At 36.1% G+C, this 17,618-nt stretch overlaps 1 protein-coding gene across 2 annotated transcripts in view; it reads right to left on the bottom strand.

The window, feature by feature from the left end:
- Positions 1 to 359: 359 nt before the first annotated feature.
- GK (glycerol kinase) overlaps positions 360 to 17,618 on the bottom strand; it is a 34,699-nt gene continuing 17,440 nt past the window's right edge. The window contains exons 12-20 of one of the 2 annotated variants that reach the window (XM_030234205.2): positions 17,278 to 17,358; positions 15,342 to 15,420; positions 13,367 to 13,463; positions 11,751 to 11,835; positions 8,400 to 8,520; positions 8,071 to 8,214; positions 7,388 to 7,465; positions 5,881 to 5,967; positions 360 to 2,788 (exon numbers count right to left, since the gene is read on the bottom strand). In XM_030234205.2, the coding sequence (XP_030090065.1) occupies positions 2,781 to 2,788; positions 5,881 to 5,967; positions 7,388 to 7,465; positions 8,071 to 8,214; positions 8,400 to 8,520; positions 11,751 to 11,835; positions 13,367 to 13,463; positions 15,342 to 15,420; positions 17,278 to 17,358 (780 nt within the window). In that variant the 3' untranslated portion in view covers positions 360 to 2,780. The remainder of the gene's footprint in view (positions 2,789 to 5,880; positions 5,968 to 7,387; positions 7,466 to 8,070; positions 8,215 to 8,399; positions 8,521 to 11,750; positions 11,836 to 13,366; positions 13,464 to 15,341; positions 15,421 to 17,277; positions 17,359 to 17,618) is intronic. The other variant, XM_030234206.2, reaches the window with a different exon arrangement.

Here is a 17,618-nt window from a genome sequence, read left to right as displayed (position 1 = left end):
GCAATTGCCAGACTATGGTATAAGACTAAAACCTGTTTGGTGTATTGGCCCCACCCCACCTTTACATCAAACCTGTACTACGACCATGCTCCTTCCTGTCATTTTTCTTGTGTTTTCCTGCTTTTTCCTGAACATGGAGGGACTTTAGGAAATTCAAATTCTAATCCAGTCCTTGAGTCCTGGCATCACTGAAGCAGAATGCAGAACTGCATGTATTTCACCTGTACATCTGAGCAACTTAAAGTGTGTCTCAGAGTGGCTGCTTTACTGCTTTATATACAGCTCCTTGTGCCTCCTGTAAAAATATTTGTGACAATATGTCTGAAAGATGATGTGCAAGAATAAACTGACACCTTCCATCAATTCATTTGTGGTACTTTAATACCAAATTAATGCATTTCTCAATTAAGAATTTATAAACTGGTAATTCATAAAAAAAAAAATAAATCACAGCTTCAGAAAAAGCTAACTTTAACAGTTTGTCCCCTCCCCGCCAACAAGCAGTTTACAATATATTTCAACTATGTTGGTAGAAAGTTAACAGTGATGTGAAACTCTTAAAAAACATTTGCAACAGCAATTGAAAATAAAATAATGATTTTTACTCAGTGAAAAATTAATAGGAATTGTGTTTCCCAGTAAAAGATAAGTCAAAAAAGCAGCAAAAATTCCCTCTCCTACTTGTTAGGTACAAGCTTTCCACTTGCCACCTTTATCACGGGCAAAGGCAACACTTCAGCATTATTCGTTCCCAGGTCCAGCACTTCAGTGGTTTTGGCAAGACTCAGAGGTCATATTCAGAAGTCCAGAGTTTGAGATGTGTCCTGCCCCTGCTCCCTGTGCTCCACAGGCTGCTCCATTCCTCTTCCTCAGGGTACAGTGGGATCAGAAACAGCTCAGAGTAAAGGTAAGGAGTATGAGATGTTTTCTATGGGATCATATTCTTTTTTTACTCTTCACCTCTCCAATACAAACTAGAAACACCAGAAATTTTGGCTGTCACACTTCACATGTGAGTATTTACAGGAGAGACAGTATTTGAATTATGCTGTTATATTTTCACTTGTACACAAAATCCCTTCTCTCTGCTGAAGTTGTACATGCAATCACAGGACAAAAAATGTTCCTTCTCTATCTTCTAAGTTAAAAGTCACATTTTCAAAAGTCATTGCACTTGACAATAAAAAGGCAATTAATATGCATTTGATATTAAATATATTGTACAGACCTGAATTTCTGTGCAATTCATTGCTTCAGACATATAACATCCTTTTAAAAACTAAGCCTCTAATCAAAGAAAAACTTTGTTAAAGACAAAAATCTTTAAGAACAAATGCACACAAAAATCCTCTCCCTTTAACTCCTAGTGCATTTAAACACTTCTTTGAAATTCTTTGTGTTGTTCCCACATGTAACCTTGCTGCCATTCCATACTGGTCTAACAACACTACGCAAGAACACCTCCTTGACCTAACCAATAAGGCTGGCATTTAGGATGCTGTTGGTACAAACAGGAAAGCTGAAGATAAGATTATTACCTCACTCCTTTCATGTGGAAAACAAAGGATTTCAAAGTGGATGGGATTCAGCTGTCACCATTGTCTGTAAATTCCAGTGGCCCATTTCAGGTGCCAGTACTTACTCTACCAAGCCAGGGTTTTGGATTGTCCCAGCATATTTTGCAACATCTTGCAGTTAAAACTACGGACATGGAAACTGAAAGGGAGATTTTGGTCCCTGAGATATACTAAATGAAATCAAGAACTAAAGCACTGATATTTTGTTTGGAGTGGACCCTCTTTAATGAAAACTAAGTTAGCTTCAACTTTCTAAAGCTTAACAAATAGTCACTTAAGCAGGATGACAGAATATATGCAGTATTGGTCAAGGAAAGTGCACTGTACAGAGCAGTTTGAAAAGTTATCAGTTGCTGAGTTATCAAGCAGCTGTCCTGTCAATAGCATGCTGCATCAAACTTGTCTTTCCAAGCTAGCACAAAACCACAGGATGAAACATGGCCTTAACCAAAACACTATTTTCTCTCATCTCTTTAAAGGTACAGCTACAGGATTTGGTTTCACAAATATTTCTGATGGGCCAAGTAACTACATGTGTCAGAACCAAACCCAGCTTTTTAACCTTGCAACTGAATGTTTCAGCAATACTCTGTGGACCATAGCAGCAAACTCCTCATTGCCAAACCAGAGGCAATGTGTGCTATGGTAATCCATCTTGGACTAGTCTTTTAAAGGTTTGTACCATGGAAGGTATTTCACACCAGTGGCAACTACAATAAAATATCTTTGGCAACCATTGGCATATGAAAAGTAATTCACAGCAGCTGGAAGAATTGTAAGATGTTTATAAAGTTCCATAGTGCATCATTAACTTTCTGAAGTATGTTGCATGAAGTACCAAACTCCTGAAAATGACAGCTAAACATCTGCCATCATTACCTCAGAGACTGCAGGTTTTTTTCATACCACCTTCTCAGACAAAGCTAGGGCTTGTGAAATTTTAGAGGATGATGTGAGATCGTCCACACAAAGGCTTCCAGTGCATTTGGAGCTGATTTGGGTTAGGGAACAGAGTAATGAAGGGCTGAAGACTGAATTTTCAGTGCACCACTGGGAAGTTACGCAGGGACTGGTGACAGATGGATTCATGAATATATTGAACCACAAAAGTAGCATAATCACGTTGGTGGTGGAATCTCTTCAGACAACAAAACAAACCGAAACAAAAAAATCAGCTGCATCCAGTGAGTCCACTAAGTAGCCTCATTTACCTTAAATAAAAAATGTGTGCATTAGGAATACAGAACTTATTCTAAAACATTAGTAACACTCTATAACACAACTGAGCTATAAGAGGAATTCAGTAAAACCAACTTTTGTTTTCAGCTACTGCAATTATAAATTAGATATGTCTTATGACACCAGATAAGCCAGCTCTTAAGTGTGTGGGATGTGCACAGTAGGGGGAGCAGAGACCTCACTACTAAGATGAGTAAATTTTTAACAAGTAGAAGGAATGAAAGAAGGTAATTTAAGCTTATTTTCTTCTAAATATGAGTTCAACTTTCAGAAATTTGGAAAATATTATTGCAACTATCTTGCAGAACTGCACAGTGATCCCTATATATAAATTAGTATGCAATTTGGCAGTAACAATCACAACAAAAGAAACTAAAAAGGAAAACCAGAATCTTACAAAAAAAAACCCCAAAATCCACAGGGTATTTAAGCAGGGACAATATAGTTTTGCTGATCAGCACTGATGTCTCATTCTGTAAGAATAAAGTCAAATAACTTTATACCCCAGATGCCACATAAGACCCCATATATAGCCAATCCCAACTATACCTGAGTTGAGAGATGCCAATTTAAGCCCATAAAGGAATTTATTTAAATTTGAGTCTAATAAAATATAGGATAATTTTCAGTTAATTCCTACCCACCCTGTGCAAAAACAAAACAAAAAAAACAAAACCAAAAAACTAGAGCTGTGGAATACATTGAAATCTCTCTGATGTCCACTTCCAAAATGAGCGTGAAAAACTTAAAAACATCTTAGCATAAGGACTCCAATTGTTTTGTGCACCTTGTTTCAGTAGTGAAAAACATCATCCATTTCTCTCCAGGAGAGAAGAATGAAGATCATAAAATAAGGTACAAGATTATGATTTTGATGAAATTATATAATTAATAGAGTATTGTTCAGTCATCAGGTGCCACATAAAAAGGCAGCTTAGCAGTTCTGTAAATGGGGTTTTGCTATGCTAGTGTTCTCTATTCTGGCACAGCAGATTTTTCCTTCACATTTCAGTAGCTGTAAAATCATGGCCCTGCCCTAGAGAAACACGTTCAACATCAGCACCGTTGCCATGTGAGACTTACTGCTGTTTCAGCACATGAAGGATGAATTCAATCCTCCCTAAATTCAACCCTCAAACCTGCTATTCTGATGACTGCATTGGAGTTACAGTGTTTCACTAAAATATAAAATGTAACAAATTAATTAAATGGAGTCTCAGCACTGAATTAGAAGGAAAGACTGGTCAGCAAGTTCTAGCTTTTAAAAGCAAAAGGATATTTACCAGAGCCAGCGTCTAAGGGGGAAACAGACATCCTCCAATTGACAATGCAAATTCTGTATCTCACATTCTACACTAATGACAGCTGGGAAAAACTACAACCTGTACATAACATCACTGTTGCTGTTCCTTTTGAGACCTCATCATTTTTAAATCAAAGAACAGGAAACTTCTCATCTTGCCAAGGTTGTAAATACTGAAGCAATACATTCATATATAAAGTAATTATACCGGTGTGTATAACAACTATATAGCAACAGTAACCACATTGATAGTTACTGTTATCTGAAAACAAGGTCAAAAACGAGTTCTAAAGGTCTAAGGCAGTGAGTTGAGATGAATGTGTTTCCCAATTGTAGGTCAGAAAGGCACTGACAAGCTTAAAGAACTGAGAAAAAGAAATCTTTTCTTATGAGTTCCAGCAGTGCAAGTTTAATATGCAGGTTACTGATTAGCTGTTTTTAAAAAGCAATTTAAGTTGCTTATTTGTTCATTTATCATTGATTTTCCATATAATTTTACGTACCCTCTATGTGGTGAAGCACCTGACCTGGAATTTATATTCCAGCTTGTTAAAAATTTACCCACTTATTCACAGCTGGCTTTATTTTATTCTTCATAATATAGATATTTTTCACTTACAGATATATTTCGGAATTAGTAAATAACTGAAAATCCATTTGTTCATTTTGATTTTTGCCTAGCACTTGTTTAGCTTGATTTTAGTTCTCCTACAAGCTGCAACCATCTCTTCCATGCAAGGAAAATTGAATAGTTAATTCAGGCTGAATGAGTAGAAACAAAATATAAACACATCACCCCAGGAGCATGCTAGAGTCCTCAATTGTATGTTTAATTAACACCTCCTTGCTTATCCCTCCAAAACCAAAACAAAAAAAGAAAACTAAGCAACCCCCAAGCTTACTAAGTAGCAACAATGCCTATACTGTAAAATAGTATCTCTGCAATGAAATTCTGAGATAAGGAATAAATTACATCATCAAACAAACTTCCTTTTCTTACTGTAAGAATATCTTAATGAAATGTCTTACTTCTGGCATAAATAACTGTCATCTACATTAAGAGATTTCTTTTAAAATAACTTGTACATTAACAGGTTGAAGATGCATCTTCATTGCATATGCACACAGTCCCTTCCCAGTTTTGCAGTTAAGCCTTTTAGGGTCTCTTCTTTTTAGACTAAATTAATTCACTTGTCCATCAAGAGCAAAGTACAAGAAGAATGTTTTTTAGATTTAGTAGATGAAGATTTCTAACAATACAATAGTTTCAAGGGGTCCAGAAAAATCAAATGGGTGCACAAAGCCTTTCAGGGACAGAAGAAATAATTTTCACTTTCTTTAAACAAGGTCCTCAAAATAATTAAAAACAGTGCAAGAAGAAATACAGGATAAAGGATGGAACCTTATTCTATCTGCCATGCACACTGTAAAGCAGGCAATGCATAACTCTGCTAGACTGCTCCAACCTGTATCCCTTTTATAAACTGTGCAATCTGCACAGACAGACAAAGGAGAGTCCAAGGTTTCATGTGCATCCAACAATTACAAATTAAATGGCACATGAAGATGGATTTGAGATGGCATTCCCTTGGCTTCCTTAGGCACATTATGCCTGATTCACACCCTTAAACGTTTGTGTGCATGAACAACAAAAAGCATCAGTCATTTTTGCTAGAAACAGACAGATGGAATACAAAAAAACCCAAAACTTAAAATAGTGTAGATAGTTTTTAAAGTGATCTAATTCAAATAATAACTAACCTGAGAGGTACTTTGCTCCGATTAACATTAGCATGCTACTCATAATAAAAACACTGAAAGGCAGACTAGAGAAGATACTACTGTCACCTGATGGCATCCAGGGGATGGTGTTTCCAGTCAAGCAAATCAAAAGAGAAATATATATATAAATTGCAGTATATGTGTTAACTATATATGAAAAGCAAAAAGTAACAAATGTAGTGACATTTGCAGAAGAACTAAAAAAATATTATGCATAAACCCCATAATAATTCAAAATAGGTTCTCTCTGTAAGAGTTCAAGTCCAAATTCCACTATCAGCACAATCTAGGTTGAGCCCATTTCTAGTATTCTCCAATCCCAACCTACCCCTAAAGTACCAAAGAACAAAGGAAAAGAACATTTGACCCCCAGGTATTAGACCAGAAAATCACTAAAGTAAGTTTTGATAAACATATCTCTTCACATAAACTGAAAAAAAACCATCTAGATTTATTTACTGCAAGGCAGAATTTTTTATCCTAGTATGATAAGCATCAGGTTAGATGTAAGGTACTGAACCATAAAGATCAATACTGAAGGGAATCATATTGCTCATGTTAATCCACCTGTTTCCCTTCCCAATAGCCTTGGCAGAATTGTTTGCAAACCACAGTGTTAAATAAAATATTTAAACCAACATATAGGATGGCAAAAGGAAAATTTTAGCTTTCAAGAAGAAAGTGGCCACATGCAGCTTAGGGCTCCAACTGTGGATTTTGGATTGTGGGGAGAGTTTAAATTTTGAGGATTCTTTACTTAATACTTTTCATTTTAATAGGTTTTCCAATAAAAGGGAAATTAAATATAATTGAAAAACCCCATAAATTATGTGTTATATTATTACTCAGGGCTAAAAACTTATCCTCAAATTGTAGTAAAATAAACATTCAAATTATAGATCACAGGAAGACTGCAGGTTTAATTAACCCAAACGTGACAGATGAGAAAGCCCTCTACTACAGAAGAAAATTCTTGTGCAGTCCCTCAAAAGTGTTTTCATATTTTCTGTATGTAAACAATAGGTCTGTGTAATTCTTTACTTAATGATAACTCTTTGCTCTTTCCCCCTATGGGTCAAATCGATTTTAATATGGATATCAATCCCTCCTTCCTACACAGCAAATAATGAAGGCAGATACAGCAAGCAAAACCACAGGATAGAACTTTTCTCCTTTGCAGCATGAGGTTATGGTATAAGAAGGTTTAAAAAGTCTCTGTGCTCTAAGCATTGTGCTGTATCTCGTCTTGCAGGTGAGGTTTTTTTTTTCTTTTGCAAACCAATGCCATCCTGCAAAACCTGCAGCTATTCAGGAGGAAGACCCAAATTTTCCTGCTTTGTTTCCACAGTGGATTTAAGTAATGACCTTTAAATCACTAAAACAGTCCAGAGATGGCATGAACAGAAAAGGTCAACAAAAGCAAGATGAGCTCCCTAGGTTAACTGGCTAATTAATAACACTTGACCTGCATTAATTTTTGGTTTACCATTTGAACTTTCAGATGCCTCCCATCCCATAGACTTCATCACAGCTTTCTTCCACCTGCCATAGCGATATTCACTTTCTGAAATTAAGAAATCAGAAAACAGAAAAGCCTCTCAATGCATAGGAATGCAACCACAAATATTTAAGGACCAGATACGGCAATATGAGTTTTTCATTCTTTTGCACAGTATCATTTGTTTGCACAAAGAAAGTAATACAAAATCCTTTTTTGAATACAAAAAAAACTCCATCCCAAACCCCACTCCATCCCAGTTATGCATAGTAAGAAGAAATAAAAGAAAATTTCTTCATGTTCACCAATAAGAAGATTTATAGGCAGGACAAAATGAGGCAATTGATATTTATGTAGAAACCCTTCAAATGTTGTCTTGAAGTAGGGATTTTAGAATAATTATAATCAAAATAGTAAGACAAAATTATGTACCAAAAATAAAGAAATAATTGAAAAGATAAAAAATCATTTACGTTTTACAGGGATTAATTATGTCAAGTGCACACTTTTCATTTCTACAAGCACCTAAGAACTGATGAGAAAGATAGCTAGCTAAAAAGCAATAATTAATATAGGCTTTTTAAAGCCAAAAGAAGAGTAACCAAAACCAGCCCTATCAACATTTGTAAGAAAAAAAAGTTTGCAACTCAGATAACACAAAAAGGTTTTACCCTCTGGGTTTATCTGTGGTTCAAATCGTTCCCATGTCACTGCTGTCAAATCTCTAGGATTCAGACTCCAAACTTCAACACCTTCTGCAGCTCCTGCTGCCATAGCAGCTCCTAAAGCTGTTGTTTCAGCCATTGATGGCTTTACTGAAGCAAAACACAAAGACCATAATGATTTTTAATGGAAGTCCCCTTGATGACATCAGAACTAAAGACTGACATATCTATCAAGATACAACAACAAAGCAAGCTACCCAATTTGCTCTCAACAGCCATTACAAACCAATGTTTTCAGCATTAAAAAGAAAGCAGGAGCTGTAAATTCATCTTACCTACTGGAATACAGAGAATGTCTGATTGGAGCTGCATGAGGATTTTGTTAGTGGTCATTCCTCCATCTACTTGTAACTGACTTAGTGGAATCCCACAGTCCTTGTTCATAGCATCTAGAATCTTAAATAAGAGTAATACATGGTACAATTTAATTGCACAGAAATGCTCTGATACCCTCTGAGTGTAAAACACTGATACTACATCATTTCCTGAAGAGGGTTAAGTAAATCAATCCTCTCTCCTATATATTAAAAGGCAAAACAGACATAATGACAACACAGTTTTGTTTAACACACAACATGTGCATTCTCTTCATTACAGAATTCCTAGTATAGGACACCTCTCTCCTCAGATGCTCTGGATGTATCCTATGTGCTACTTATGCAGCCTGAGAGGAATTTTAAGAAAAGTTGAGGAGAACATTAATCAAAGCTAACAAATGAAGCAGAAATAATTAATGGAGTCCTTCAACTGATCATCCTTTGTCTGGATAGTTTCTCTTATTTGATGGATTAAAGAATTGAAGAATTAAAACATTTGAACTGGCAATCTGGAAGACTCTGCAATAAGAACTGAGGCATGTTGAAATGTTTCGAAAGAGCAGCCTCTTCAAATATTTTCAATTAGTTGTTGAAAATGGAGAATTTTATATCAAACAAGACAGAGAGCAAAATAAACTGTTAGTGCAACTTTTAATAAAATTATGTTACCTTCATTTGGGCCCAGTTTCTAGCTGAAAAATGTTGAAGTGTTTGCAAGGGATAATTACCTAAGATGGAGTGTCTAATTCACTGATACCTCTCAATATGCTTTTTAGAGGCTTTCCTAAAAATGTAAGACTTGCCTCAAACCTTAGTTACTGGTAACATGGCATTGTCCCATAATCACCAATAAATACAGAATAGTGTTTTTTGTAGGGTTTTGAAAAGCAGTCATCTAAATGACTCATTTACATTTTATAAGGCTAGTGCACAAGTTAGGCATTAACAAGTACAGTTTGATTTTCTCTTTGTAATTTTTCAGTGTATTTAAATAAAAAAAGAGGCGTGTTTTTCTCAGCTTTAAATGACAAAGCAACACAGACCACAAAAAACCACTAAAACTACAGTGCATTCTGCCCTGTTCTGTAGCTCACAAAGTACCCTGTAATACCATATTTACCAGGAAGTCAACATGCTACTTAAAAAAGAACAAAAAAAATTTTAGGCTTGCAAGATAGTGAAAACTACGTGGAGATGAACTATCCAGGAGATCCTCCCAGTTTCCAGAAAGTAAGCCAGCAAGGTACCAGAAAAATCTTTAAAGGAACCAAAGGAACTACCCAGGATAAAAAAAGGTTAAAAATTACAAGGTAAGAAGAGTAAGGCCAGTTTTCGTGGCGGCAGCATTTGCCTATGGGCCCACACTATTCAATACACTAGAAATAAACTGGAAACCAGGATTCTTGCACAAAGTTTGCTGGCAGTACTATACTAGTACTTATTTCCTTCACATACATCACTTCGCATTTGTCTAAGGTGATATTATCTGCCTTTTTTACCACTCAGAACTTCAGCACCATTGGAAGCTCTGGGTTTGTTTACCACTGTGTAAGAGCATGTTGGATCAGCATGCACTCAGCAGAGATTAAAATAATAAAAAGAATGCTAGAAGCCAGGAAGGGATGAAGGAACAAAACAAATCATGGTCATGCTGCTGCTATCTCTATTGTACAGAGGTGGGATGAAGAGCAAGGATCCAAGTATGCAGATTTTGCCTCATGACAGCATTGTACAGCTCTTAGAACTGAAAAATGGCTTATTTTTCCAAAATTCCTTCTGGAAGAAAAAAAGGTAACAAGTGTCATCTACTTGCATAAGGAAGAAGCTTTTTGGATAACAAGGTACTCAGAAGGAGTGAATGTCACAAACAGGCAAGAACTCCATTGAAGGTGACCTCCAATGAAGGGCTTTCTTGAAGACTTCCATTGTCACTGGAATTGAATTTTTTTTGACAAGGCAGAACTAATGATGTATCTTTAGAAAAACATAAATATATTTTACCAGTGTCGCTAGGATTTAGCCTGTTCGTTTAAGAGTGTCCAGTGCCTGATCAGGCACTCCTGTCATTGTGATTTAATCAGAGTGACTAAAGTATGGGGAAGTGTTAGGTCTGTTCAAACAGTGAACTTCACCCTCACTCAGTCTGACAGCTTTGTTCCCCTCTCTCCTACTTCCAGCCACATTTGCTGAATGCCTTTATGAGGCAGCTGAGGTCATTAATCCAGCAGAAAAATAGCCCAGCAAAAAAAGGCATAATTTTCTGCTGGAAAGTTCACTGAGCTGTCACATGAGAGGGAATGGATGGCAGGATGGACAAGGAAAGAGGAGCAGACAACAAATCAGTTGCCTGTAACTTTACCCAGACTTCTAGTACAAGAATTAGAAAATTAGAATGCTACTTTCAATTTCCTTCACAATCTTCTGAGGACTCAGAGGCTGTCAGCACAGCTTCAAAAGCAGAAGCCTGGGTGGAATCTCTGTCAGTCTTTTTCAATAAGTACTTTATTCTATATCACTACAGAAACAGCACACTGCTTCCCTCATCTTACATGGTCTGAGCAGGATGCTATTTTAAAAATCAGTGTGTTTAAACATCACCAGTTTAATTCAGGTAATCAAATTAAGGCCAGACTGTTATCCTGCAAGGTCTAGGGAATTAATTTCCTCCTGTATTTGCACAGAACCCAGGGACTGCAAAACACAGGAAGGAATAGATGGTGATATAAGGATTCAATGCTCATACTGATATCAACCTCTTTAATTTGGCTGGGGGATTAATTTCCTCTGTGAGAATTTTGGTTGGCTGCTACTGAACGCCAGCTGAGGCAGTGAAGGATGGAACAGGCAGGAAGTGAAGCCAGCTTTCCCTCGGTATGCTTGCTGCTGTCTTGCCTTAACTCCGTTTTGTTCTTGTGTATCAAAAGTGACATAAGCCATCTCTATCACAACAGACCATAAAGTGTAGTTTCCTACACCAATGAAGCTTTGTAGTTATGTCACTGGCCCTGCTATTCTAAACATTCTGTGTTCTGCCCCTCAAAATATTCACAAAATATGTTCACCTTATTTTACATGCTGGTAAAAAGCAGCATTACCACTCCAAAAACATGTACCACACAAGTTTAGATAAGTCCACAGGAGCAATTTTTCACCATTAGCAACAAGTAAAGACAATAACAGCATCTAAGTACAATATAAAGCATATGACTAATCTTCATTAATATTTTTAAATCTCCTCTTTTCCTGAAGAGCTACAGTTCCTGTTATCACACTAATTTACAATGAATTTAGGACCTAATTTGCCTTTACCTCTCGTGTTTGAAAGCAGACTGCTTCTAGTGCAGCAAAGGCAATGTGGTTTTTATTTGTAAACTGAGTAAGGCCACAGATGATACTGTTGAAGAGAGAAAAAAAACAATTAGGACACTCTTCTTTATCAGACATAAACCTATACTTCACACCTGGGTCCTCTTCAAATCTCATTCAGTTCTATTGTATGAAGACTGCTTTTTTAATACTAGAAAGCTTGGTTTTTAAAATCAAAACTCTCATTTTCCTGACAAAGTGTTTTCAAGGGTCCAATCAATACAGTTGCCATAAATAATTTGTACACACACAAACAGCCCCACTAATTCTAGTCTGTCTTTAAGAAAAAAAAAAAAAGAGGCTTGATTGAGGTTGATTTCTCTTTAAAAAATAATTGAATTTATCACTAAAATCTTAAAGAATTCTCTAATGTTTTCATTTCTTAAGAAAAAGACTATATGGGTCATTGCTGTTCTCTAAATGTTTGAAATTGTTTTCAGATCTAGTCTGATAATTAGTTACTTCTGAACCTTCAAAGAGATTTTTGGGTAGGGGAATTATGCTACATCACACTATGAGGAAGCTGAATTCTGCCAATATATTCTGAACAGCCGAGCAAATAACCATCTTTTATTCTATTTCAACAGCTGAGGAACAGCACAGTACTACACAGAAATACTGCTGGATACATGCAAGTTCAAAGATATTAAAGGACATTTTTTATTGTTACCATTCCAAAGATCAGTTTTTAATCATTAAAAGTTAAGTAATCTGATATGAAAAACTGTAAAAACATCTAATTCAGAGGTTTTTCTTTTTCCTTAAAGAAAAAGATACATACAAGAAGCATCTGAATTCTAAAGATGCAACTACTTGAAACCTTGGGAACAAGCTAGCCTTTAAGATTTCTTTTCCCACTCTAGGAAAGTTATTTTTTAATTATATTTGTTATGCTTCCATGACTGCTAGGGCATGTTATGATTCCAACAACAGTAGGCAAGCTCACCACAGCAGAAAACACAAATGAGAACCTATTGTTTGAACTATTACCAGGTGGTTGAGGCTGAACTACCAGAAGAGGGGCTGTAAAAAAAAGGAGTAGAAAAGAATTTTCAATAGACTGGAAAGAAAGCGCTATACAAAGGGAAGGAGGCCAAGTGGGAAGGAATTACATGGCCTGAAACTGAACTCAAAAACACTAATCAGCACAAAATTTTTCTTTATTACTTTTGTTGCCTGACAGTTCACAGGAATGCAGACCTCTTCTTTTACTGTAGTGAGATAAAAACCGTTTCAAAATCAGAAAATTTTTCCCTGCCCTGCTGCCCCACACTGTTTTTTTTTTTTTTTTTGTTGGCTTGTTTTTTGAGGAGGGGGACAAGGAGAGGAGAGGAGGATCAACAGCTGGGCTAGCTAATCCTTCCTTTCCTCCCAGTAGCAGTTGCTGTTTTGATCAGGTTAAATATAGAACAGAAGCACAGTAGCTCATGAAAATACCACAGAGAATGATCTATCTGGACACATCAAGGCAACAAAAAAGAAAATTTCACGTACCTGGAAGGAATATTTGTAAAATTATTAAATCCCCCTGCAAGCGCAGTGTTCAGTCAGATCCTTACCCCCTTGCACTGGGTTCCCAGTATGGTGCATACAGTCCTGAAAATGCTGGCACAAAGTAGCAGCCATAGGAAGTTCCCACCTCTGCAGCCAGTTTTTCTAATGCACACACAAAACACTTAGTTAGCTTTTCACATCTATACCAACACTTAAATGCAGCACTTAAAAGTGTTATTATTTCATTAAGAAAAATATTCAGGATATCTTGGGTAGCTACAAATTTAATCTAGCCATGTATACAACTATAAAATTTAGCTAATGCTGGCACTCTGTGCCTTGCTAACCAGTTTTTTCTTTTGCAACAATATGAACAGAAGATGGAGCATAAGGAGTTGTGGGAAATGCAAAATGAAAAATCAAAACTGAAACCCAAAACTGTGTACGCAATATTCCGACCTAGATTTTCTGAGGTTTTCAAATGTTATCTATCATGTGGATAAGGAGTGCAACCTTCAAAGCAGTCCAAAAGGTCACACTTTACTTGCAGTTAAGTCAAGGCAAGCAACTGAAACTGGATCCAGACCAAAGGGAGTAAAGAACTAAATTCCCATTAATTTCAAATGGATTTAGAGCTCCAAATTGTCAGCTTATGTATTTAATCACAAAGCTAGCTAGAAGGAAATCTGAAGTTTCTTGATATGAGAATAATAACTGTAGATATATGAACTCCTCAATACCAAAGTATTAGTAATTAAAAATAATATATTAAGACATTTAGAATGACAAAAGAGATAATTGCTAATGAGCAGCTCTTTCCTATAATAAGAAAGGAGCATTTTCCTTTTGCTTTTGCAAATTTCTTTTGTTTGCATTGATCAGAGAAACATCACAGGATAAGAAAGAAGTAGTAAAACATCTTCAAGAAGTCCTTCTAAACTGATTCTTTCATACAGACTCCACTTTAAAAAAAGAGTGAAGGCAGAAGGAAAGACAAGTTCAGTGAAACAGGAAGAGATGATAAATCCCTATGTGATTTTAAAAACACTGACAAAGTTAAAGGCCCTGAAACTCAAACCTACCAAAGGTCTTGACAAACTTGTGAAGAGGTACTGTAGTCACAACAAATGGCTAATTTATGTAATTAGTTTATGGCTAATTTAGTTTATATTCTTCTGTATGATCTTCAAAGCTTTCTTTCAGAAAAACAGACTGATGCTCAAGTTTTTGCTGAATTTTTGAAGTTTTATATTAAATTTTAATTTTAATTTTTCCCACCTTTGAATAAGATATCAATTTATTAAAAATATGTAATTAATTAATTTTCAATCCTAAATCTCATTAAATCAGTCACTTTCAAATTTTTGCCTTTGCATGCCTCTTCTGACATTTTTTATTTTCCAAATTTTGATATGTTCCTAGTTTTAATGTTACAATCCAGTTTGTTTCAGTTCATCTGAATTAGAAAACATCAGCTACACAAATGCTAAAGGATTACTGCATTTTCAGCTGAAACAGATTACCCTCCTCTAAATCTCTTTAAGAGGCAACTTTGCAAACTGAGATCCCTAACTCAATGGATATGAAACCTACTACATAAATATTACATGCACTTGCAGGGCCTCAGGTTCTCATGTTTATGACAAGAATATGTAAGTTTAGGATCAGATATATACTGGTTTCTGTAATACAGACTTAAATACTCTTGGCTCTGGAAACTTCAATGCTGCATAAAACCAGGAGATACTCTGTAAGTATAGTATCTTCTGGAATATCTGTTTACCAGGGAAACTACTAAAAAGTACAGATTGCAACAGAACAAAGCTGACAAAGCCTTTCTAAGACTGTGTTGATAGGCTCTATGAAATACATGTATCAACAACAGTGAGCTCATGGATGCAAAGTAAAATTTTGTTGTGTTTAAACACAGCAAAATATATGCACCTTCCAGCTTTTTACTTAGATATTTTGAGCTTTCATTCACCGATAGAAACATCATGACATTGGAAAACTTAAAAAACTGCACAGCTCCATACTCACCAACTTCCAGTGAAGAGTTAGCAATACCCAGATTGTCCCTCAGCCAGCGAACAACAGCCCCAGCTATTGCAACAGATCCCTGAAGGAAACAAAGCCACTCCTTTAGGAGACAGCAACTGGTAGCTTTGTGCTGATTTTAAAAAACCTGAGGAGGAGAGGTTGCTATGGCCTCCACCTTCAGGCTCACAGTCACAGATCACAACCAAACCACAGAGGTTCTTGGCATCTGGAAACTGCCATGTAAAAAGGGCAGCCTGTTACACTGACCCACATAGAAAAGGTGCATATTGTATGCTTTTTTTCATAAGGGGAAGTTACAGAGATATTTCCTAAGTAGTCTTCTTGTCTTTCTAATTTATGTCTTCTGAATATATAGTTATGAGGTTCAGTAGCCTCAGACTTCTTTTCCTGACCCATTAATATTTTTATGTTTTGATTTAAAAAAACAAGACTAATTACGTCTAGTCTAAATACAAACATCCAGAAAGACAGAAAATTTAGGCACTTGTGCATTTGCCAGCAAAATTGTTCTGTTGCCTCAGCAAATGGCCCTGAAGGGTTGCATCACATCCCAGATGGATGGCATGGCTCCCATCTAACCCCAAAGCCAAGTCCAGTAGACTAAGCTTCACGTGAAACAGTAGTAGCTTTATATTTTCATTCCAAGCCACTACTAGAAGGGGCAGGGGTGCTTTCTAAGCAGCTGGCTATTACAAGATACCAGTTTGATTACGGAAAGGGCTGAATCCACATTTTCTGTCTCTCTGAAGTGTCTCAACCAGCAGACTGTAGATGATTCTAGAATGGACAAAGCACACTTAATAGCTTCTGTTGAAGCCATGTTTTCAGACAATATCATTAAAGACTTGGAGGTGAAGAAGAAGCAAAGTGCAGGGGGTTTCAGCAGGCAGCAATTCAAATCACTCTCAAGACAGTTTCAGTTTCTTTCTTTAAGAACAAGGGTTAAAAATAAAACAAACCTCTCACACACCCACACAAAATAAAAATCCCAGAGTTTGCCAGGTCATGGCGAATGCAAGATTAACTTTCCTCAGGGAAGGAAAAGGAAATAAATGCAGCCTCCCACATCCTAATAAAGTACCATAAGCCACAAACTGTTCTTGGAGTGAAGAAAATCCTGTGTCGTCTTTCACATGGAAAACACAGTCTGTCTACAAAAGCTCAATATCAGCATTCAGTGCATGTGATTAGAGAACAATTATTATATTACAATACTTAGCACATTAAGCAGCACAGATGGAAGAATAATAATTTTGTTGTTCTAAACAAAGCTTTGGTGCCAAATAGGTGCTAAGTTGATTTGTGCTTCAGAAGCAGAGCTTTAGAACAATGAACTCCAAAGTTTAAGCATAAATACAATTTTCTATATAATTTGCCCTTAGGCCTGTTTGGAGACCTGAGAAACTAAATTCTGTAAGTAGGCACCTAAATGAGAGGTAAAAAATTATTAGAGGATTTTTTTCCCAGAAATTTGATTCACATTTTTAGAAGTTAGAAGTAAAATCCATTAGAACAAAATAAAAAAAATTAGCTATGACTATATTGTGAGGTAATAACTGAAACATTAGTATGTTCTCCTTCTTTTTTAAAACCTTACTTAGTATTACAAAATTTGTGGTTTTTTATTTATAGTACTTATTAAACATTTGAGAGACTGAGCGACAGAAAAGAAAAAATGTTGTAGCCATCTAGCTCTGAAAGTATAAATGATGCAATGAAGGAATATTTTTTATTCGATTTCATGATATAGATTGGAGACAGGAATAACCAAAAACACACAGAAACCTTCAGGCACACAAGCATAACACAGAGCTAGTTTCATTTCTGCACAGCTGAAGACACCATAAAAATACCAGATAACAGAAGTAAATAAGAACATGTATCATTGCAAAAAGGAAGAAAGTACTGAACTTACCTCTAGTGCATAAAAAGCAGGTTTGTCTTTGCCCATTTTGTAAGCTATTGTGGTTAAAAGACCATGCTCAGAAAACACAGACTAAATAGGGAAAGGGGAAAGAAAAGGTAAAGCATGAACAGAGGCAGAAAATATTTAAATAAAAACATTCAAATTATAATAAACAAGGCTCCAAACCTTCAAATGAAATACACAAAATTTAAAAAAAGTAAATTATCAGTAACTCTAAATAAACACCTAAGATAGAACACAGATTGCTGTTGGTAATTCTTGTTTCCACAAGCTGCTGCAGATCTTTCCACCTTTCTTATAGAAAAGGATTGGGGGTCTTTAGGGGGGAA

Source organism: Serinus canaria, chromosome 1 (assembly GCF_022539315.1).
Source record: "Serinus canaria isolate serCan28SL12 chromosome 1, serCan2020, whole genome shotgun sequence".
Lineage (NCBI taxonomy): Eukaryota > Metazoa > Chordata > Aves > Passeriformes > Fringillidae > Serinus > Serinus canaria.
This window is presented reverse-complemented; position numbering and strand designations above follow the sequence as displayed.